This window comes from Hydractinia symbiolongicarpus, chromosome 1, assembly GCF_029227915.1.
Source record: "Hydractinia symbiolongicarpus strain clone_291-10 chromosome 1, HSymV2.1, whole genome shotgun sequence".
NCBI classification, from domain to species: Eukaryota; Metazoa; Cnidaria; class Hydrozoa; order Anthoathecata; family Hydractiniidae; genus Hydractinia; species Hydractinia symbiolongicarpus.
In genome coordinates, this window is record NC_079875.1 from 3633386 (window position 1) to 3640982 (window position 7597).

General features: G+C 32.6%; 1 protein-coding gene across 2 annotated transcripts; it reads right to left on the reverse strand.

Annotated features, from left to right (window-relative positions):
• Nucleotides 1–2719: 2719 nt before the first annotated feature.
• Nucleotides 2720–4734, reverse strand: LOC130645396 (protein SpAN-like). 2 transcript variants are annotated; one of them, XM_057452459.1, is made up of 7 exons: nucleotides 4675–4734; nucleotides 4386–4547; nucleotides 4178–4304; nucleotides 3917–4092; nucleotides 3739–3829; nucleotides 3164–3621; nucleotides 2720–3016 (listed from the first exon to the last, which is right to left on the reverse strand). In XM_057452459.1, the coding sequence occupies exons 1-7, from the start codon at nucleotides 4700–4702 to the stop codon at nucleotides 2754–2756; spliced, it is 1305 nt and encodes a 434-aa protein (XP_057308442.1). In that variant the 5' UTR covers nucleotides 4703–4734; the 3' UTR covers nucleotides 2720–2753. The 2 variants fall into 2 exon arrangements, with proteins under 2 accessions (XP_057308442.1, XP_057307747.1); XM_057451764.1 differs by having other exon boundaries at nucleotides 3739–4092.
• Nucleotides 4735–7597: the final 2863 nt, after the last annotated feature.

Genomic DNA, 7597 nt, shown 5'->3' on the forward strand with positions numbered 1-7597 from the left:
AGAATTTCAAATGTGAAAATTAAATCAAATTTCGTTTAAATCAAAAATTGAATTTGAAGTTCAATTTTTAATTTTTGATTTGAATAATACACATTTCGTAAATATACATATCTGCTGAAGAGTTTGGCTTCTAAAGTTTTACTAAGAGCCTGATTATATGAGGCAAGTTGGCTCGGTGTTGGCCCGGTTGGCGGGTCAACCCGGTTAAAAAAATTTCATATTATATGGAAAAAGTCAACCCGGGTCAAGAACTACACTGCTGCCGGTTTGAAAAAAAAATGCGCGTATTCTTTTAAAAATGGCGGATGCAAGATGTAAACAAACAAGCGAAATTAAGTCAAAATTATCATTAAGTATTTTGGTCGCCAATAGTTTGTTATTCCAAATCCATTAAAGTCCCTATTACTAAATGTCATATTGACTTTGTATTCCACAAGTTCTGAAGTCTATTTAAACTTCTTGTCTGCTGCTTCGCTCGCCATTATTGTTTTTCTTCTGTTTTGAATGGCAATGCGCATGCTTGTCTTTTCCAACCCAGCCCTGGCTTGGCAAAGTGATATTATATGAACCGAGTCAACCCACCTAACCAACCTGTCCCGGGTTGAAAAAACGAGCCAGCCCGCCTAGGCGGGTTGACTCACCTCATATAATGTCAAATATTTTTTTGTAGTGATCAGCCATTATGCCGAACTGTTTAATTTTATCATGCTGAGCATGTGGCGGGCCAACACCGAGCCAACCCGCCTCATATAATCAGGCTCTAAGACATGCGACGTTGCAAATGTCCCCGAAAAACACATTTTCTTCTCTGTTTCACAATTATGTATCTACATTACTAAATTTTAAACGCAATTTCACTTTGAAATATGTTAAGTACGCAAAGTTCCCATAAAGACTGTTCTTAGTTATAATCTAAGAATATACACAATATATCTAAAATTTTCGACGTTAAGTCGACCAAAAAAAATTTTAATCAAAAATGCATCTTTATTTTCCATATTTTATAAATAATATTACGTTAAAAAATCTACGAATTATACACAGTTTACTTGAAATTTTTAATGTTATCTCGACCAAAAAAAATGTATCTAAAATGCATTTTTTTCTTACATATTTTATAAATAAATATACATATCTGCTGAAATAATATTGCTTCTAAAGCTCACTAAAAAATGCGACATGTAAATGTCCCCAAAAAACACATTTTGTTCTCTATTTTACAAATATATACGAATTACTAAATTTTAAACTTAATGTCACTTCAAGGCATGTTCCCACAAGGCGGTGCTTTCTTATAATCTACGAATATACACGAATTAATATAAAATTTTCGACGTTATGTGGACCAAGAAATATTGTACTCTAAAATGCATCTTTCTGTTACATATTTTTTTAATATACATATCTGTTGGAGAACTTTCCTTCTAAGGTCTCACTAAGAAATGCGACGTTGCAAATGTCCCCGAAAAACACATTTTCTTCTCTGTTTCACAATTATGTATCTACATTACTAAATTTTAAACGCAATGTCACTTAAAAATATGTTAAGTACGCAAAGTTCCTATAAAGACCGTTTTGACATATAATCTCCGAGTATACACAATATATCTAAAATTTTCGACGTTATGTCGACCAAGAAATATTTTACTCTAAAATGCATCTTCATTTCACATATTTTGTAAATATGCATATCTGTTGGAGAACTTTCCTTCTAAAGTGTCACCAGCAAATGCTACGTTGCAAATCTCCCTGAAAAACCCATTTTCTTGTCTGTTTCACAACTATGTATCTACATTGCTAAATCCTAAACGCAATGTCACTTGAAAACATGTTGAGTACGCAAAGTCCCCATAAAGGCTGTTTCTACTTATAAACTACGAATATACACAATTTATTTAGGATTTTCAGAGTTATGTTGAGAAAAAAAATTTTACTCTAAAATTTATCTTCATTCAAAACGCAACAGAAAGCTGTCTGGTTAGAAATCATAACTTCAATTTGCTCTTAAAACAATTTTTAAATTGCTTGCTAAATGATCGCAAAGCCTTTTTGTATCTTATATTATTTACACGTAAATGTGGGAGAAAAACGGATTTTCTTAAGGATACAAGTAAAGTAATGAAAAACAATAGGGGAATTCAATTCAAATTCCTTTTACTGCACCTTTTGGACACATGATTTGCAATAAAGTTGTTCCGAATGTTAAAGGTGAACCAACAGTTAATTAATTTTTAACTAAACTTCAAAAGGAAGTTTCCCATGGACTTTACACTTTATGCAATTTTAATCACAGTTATGACATGATATAAGTTTCAAACCCTAAGGCTAATTTTAACAAAAGTTAATATAAAAACTTAGTAGGTATTACACATCACGTATTGCCGAATTTAAATAAATATAAAGAGAAAAGAATCTGGCTGAGGCCGCCCGGCCAAATGCTTTTTCTTAGCTTTGCAATGAAAAGTATATGTCCTTTATTATTTTGCATAAAACCTGTGTCATCTTTAAGTTCTGGTTTTAACACATTCACTACTAGAGGCACCCTTTATTTTTAAAAGGATAAGCCCCTTGAAGTGTTCATTCCAACTGAAATCAGGATGTGTTTTCCAAATAAAACTAAGATTGTTCTATGTTGCCGGAGCTGTCATAGCAAAGGTATGCGAAAAAGGTAAGACACTGGGAGAAAACTGTGAAGCGGCAATAATTTATACTTTATTAATAATAACCAATACATATATTTATGAAACGTTTTTTCACTCATAAAACTGTCCACGCATGCAGCATGTTTTTGGACATTCTTGCTTCATCCTTCTTCTTTCTCTCTTATCCTTCGATACGCAGTGTTCCTTTCTTCTGCTACTTTTACAACCAACATTTATTGCATTGACGAAATTATCACACATGTTTTCTCTTGGACCTGAACATAATCCACACGACCGTCTGCAAAATCTTCCAAATGCACAGATAGCTCGGTTTACAAATACTTTCGAACATAAGTAAATTTCATCTCCACATACTAAACAAAAGGGTAAACATGTAATAAATGGCAAGTATGCGCGAACACACATATCCAAATGTAGTAAATAATGTAATGTGGTTTTGTTTAACAGTCTCAACTAATGTTTATCCAATCAAACATTTAAATAAAATTATTTCTTCTTACCTTTTGAAGATTTTGTTGTTGGTCTTATTGTGGTCATCGCCTTAGGTGTCGTCTTTATGGTCGTTGTTGGTTGTGCCGTCTTTGTTTTAGTTGTTGGACGTGTTTTTGTCGTCGTGGTAGTCGTAGGACGTGTAGTTGTCGTCGTGGTAGTCGTTGGACGTGTGGTTGTCGTCGTGGTAGTTGTTGGACGTGTTGTTGTCGTCGTGGTAGTCGTAGGACGTGTAGTTGTCGTCGTGGTAGTCGTTGGACGTGTTGTTGTCGTCGTGGTGGTCATAGGACGTGTGGTTGTTTTCGTGATAGCTGTTGGGCGTGTTGTTTTCGCATAACCTTTACATTCGTAGTAGAGATTTAACTGCAGGATATCTGACGCAGTCAATTTTTTTCCTCCTAACTTTCGGTTTGGATTGGATTTCCACTCAATAGTTGGCAAACTCCATCGATTTTTTGAGAAAGTGAATCTAAAATATGCATACACATGCTGAGAACGTCTTCAGTTTATCAAACTCTTGTAAAAACTTGACTTAGAGTTATTTTCAAGGAGCATTTTCAGGTTGTGATAATAAACTAATACCTACCTTCCATAGTGCATGATGGATTCAGGATCGTATTTAACACCCAATCCGTCTTTGTAAGAATATACAGAGATGTCAAAGTTATTTTGCTTACCTTTAAGCAAAAAAAAAATGAATAATGTTAAACAAAATTGTTGTACAAAAATATAAAGCAATATATAGTAAATATCACTAAAAGTACCTTGTTGAATATTTTCTGTCTTGATAGTAACATATTGATCTCTATCTTGTCTCGATTGTTCGTGAAAGAAGCCAAGAGCATGCAAAAGCTCGTGAATGACAGTATCCGCATGGACACATCCAGAACCCAACGACAATTCTTGACGTCCATTAATTCGACCAATGTATGACGAGCAACTACAATAGTGCAATACTATTAGAAAACATTGTCGGTTTTCAAAGTAGCTTTTAAAAATTCACAAATTTAAATGTTAACACGTACCCTCTCCCTTTATAGAAATATATAAAATTGGATGGAGCAGAGTTGGATGGGTATTCCTTAAATCGAACACAAGAAACACTTTCGATCGTCCTCATGGCTTTGTTTATTGTTACTTTTTCTGCCTCACCTAAATAACAAAAATGCAACAGTAAGAAGATTTAAAATGACATTTTAGAAAAGTTTGGCATGCGTTATTTTCATTACTTACTGAACTTGGAACTAAAAGTAACGGGAACTACAGCTTCAGGCCATCTAACGTCGTATAATTTATCATATAATGATCTTTTGTTTCGACTTTTGCTGTTCATAGATCTGAAGGTTGCACGTTGCTCCTCTGTTAATTTCATGTCGACTTGATCATAATGTTCACCTAGAAAGAGAATTAATTGCATTGTAAATTAGTTGTCAAAGCCCCATACTGTGTAGTGTTAAAAACGTGAACCCATCTTCGCATATTTCAACTTCTTCATATTATTTCGTCATGCAAAATTATGTACCTTGATTGGCAATTTCAATTTCGTCCATAGCGGCTTCATATTCAGAAGAGCAATAAGTACCTAAAAATAAAATAAAATAAAATAAAATAAAATAAATAGAATAAAATACAATACCTAATATGTAAATGCATAAAAGCTGAAGGAAAAGGAGGAATATCTTTGTTTAAATTCTTTAAATAAAATTAAGAAGCTAATAAAAGCTTAATCTGAATATAGATTTAGCCTGCAGCTACGTAACTAGAAATAATTTTTTTATATATTAAAATAAACCTACCATAAATAAATGCGATGCAGAGTACTAACTGTATAAGCCTCATTTTTTCTCAGTTGGATATTTGTTTTTAAGTTGCGTGTGTTTGTTTTTAAGTTGCTTGTTGAATGATTAGAAACTTGTTCTTACCATCTATTTATACGTGAATCTGATTTATTCAGATGTAATTGAGATGATGCTGACCGGAGAATGTAAAGGATATGACTGGTTTAATTTCTATTAATTGTCGGTGATATTGCTACAGTAAAACGATGCTTAATTGTTTTTACACACTTTATTAACCGAGAATTAATTACAGACATATGATTTTCATGGAATTGTTCCGGATTTAAAAAGTTAAGAAACATTTACTTCCAGTTGAACCTCATTAATAAATTTTCCCATTGATTTTACATACTCATACCCGATGGGCGTGGTGACTAACATCCTGTTTTCATGTCCTAACAGCAAACAGAGTTGTGTATGACTTAGACAAGTGACTATTACACCAATAACATATCACTGGTGTTATTCTTTTGATCTTATTTGCTGCAAAAGATGTTTTGCAATTCTTTGAATGAATTTTGAAGTCTGCTCATAACTTGAAAACTCAAGTTCTTTACTGTCGAGGTGGATGTAGCTGTTAGTGGCGTAAAATGCTTTTCCGTGGTATACTTATATGGTGATCTAGAACATTTCTGTGATTGATTTTATTTGCCCACAGAAATAAAATATATATGAAAAGGCTATGTAATACGAAAAAGCGGTCAATAATTTTTTTCTAGTCGATAAGACCAAAGGATTCACTATGGTAGAAGAATCAAAATATCGACGTTTTGTGTTATTTTTCTTTATGAACTAACATTTTAAGTTTATCAATGTTTAACCTATTCGGAATCACTTTTGTTTTAGAAATTTCCTTCTTTTTCTACTTCTCCCGTATTGCATAAGCGGACATACTACACAATTTTTTAATCATATGTCACGACACACTCTTTTAAAACTTTTGAATCTGTTTGTTCTTTTTCGTATCCTCTTACAAGCTTTTCATAGGCTTTTCTATTTTTAACTCTGTTTTATCTATAAATGTCGCAAGATAAGTAAAAGGATTTTGTTGTCTTTTTCTGTTATGTGATCATTAATAAACTAGTCGATAAAGCCCGTGGAGAAATTCACTTAGGCAGAAGGACAATGAAAATATAGGCTGTTTTAGATTTTGTGCTTACATCAGCGTCAGCGGTGTAGAGGTTGGGGTCCTGATCAAATTAATGTACGTCATAGAACGCCTAAGGGGATATAAGAGTTTAAAAATTTTGCTGACGTTAGCAAGACCTACGAAAATGAACAAAAAAACTTTATTTAGAAATTTGTATTCCTGTTGCCATCATCGTACGTATCTTGAAACGCTGATCAAGAAAATGTATAGGATCTGTATCTTTGACAAACGATTGCAGAGATATTAGGTTTTAAAGTTTTTTTAATACAAACAACACAAATATTTCCCGCATCAACGTTTTTCGCATATTTTTTTGTTCTCTTACCATGAAGTAAATACTTTTCTCTCTAAGGCGGAGCTGAAATAAAACTACGACGCAATCATTTTCAGCCCGTAGAATACTGGTCTTAATAAGGGGATGTATCGAATGTTTTTTTCATACAAAAACCAGTTATTCAGCATTGTATTTGTACTCCAAGTTTCTGTTAATGTATTATTGGGCACACAGCTAATTTGAGACTGCAAGTTTACTGTTGCGTAGCTACAGCTTAACATTCTTTTATGGATTGAAAGTTTGTGCATCTTTCAAAGATTTAATATTAATCACTGATTTGTTCTTTTATTTTTTTATCATCTTTTATCATTGTTGTGTCTGTTTTTTGTGACAGGAAAATTTGAGGCAATAAACTCTTCATTTTTTGTCAACTGTGATTCCTTCATTATTAAAATCCCATTAAATATTACTATGGAAAGTCATTTAATTTAAAACTTATGACTTATAGACATCAGTTTCAATATTCTTCTTTTATATTCAGTGTTGCTAAAACTACTCTACTATAATACAATTAATACAAGTAACACATAATACTGGATATTTAGTTAACAATCAAGGTGTTTTCAGCTTTTCTCAAACTTATATCCTCGATTTTACATTATTTCATTCTCCATGCACAGTATTATAATAACTTGTGGCTGTTCCTATTTTAAATGATTTTCAAAGTTAAGAGTTGCTGTTTGTTGCTCCATACTGTCATGTATATGCACGAATCTCACTCTAGCTGATTATCTTTGCGACGAAAATGAAACAGAAAGAAAAAAGAAATGAGCAGTTTTCATTTTTTCCTTTTTGAGATGATTGTGATTTTCAAGTGTACGTTCTAGCACTTGCTACACTTCTAGATTTTTCTCTATATATACGTTTCTCAGAGCCATAGTTAATAAACAAAATATTTAAATTTACTATGTACATTAGCACAACTTGAGTGACTAAAAAAGAACAACTGGTAAAGCATATGTAAGTGTTAATGCATTACACATAAAAAAGTGTTTTTCGAACCTCCTGATGTGTTTAAGCATTATATACTGTCAAGTTAGTTAGCTATTTGTTGGCCAAGAATTGAAAAAGTTACTTAGAGAAACTAGGACATGGAAATTACAATTATTTAATGGGTATTTAT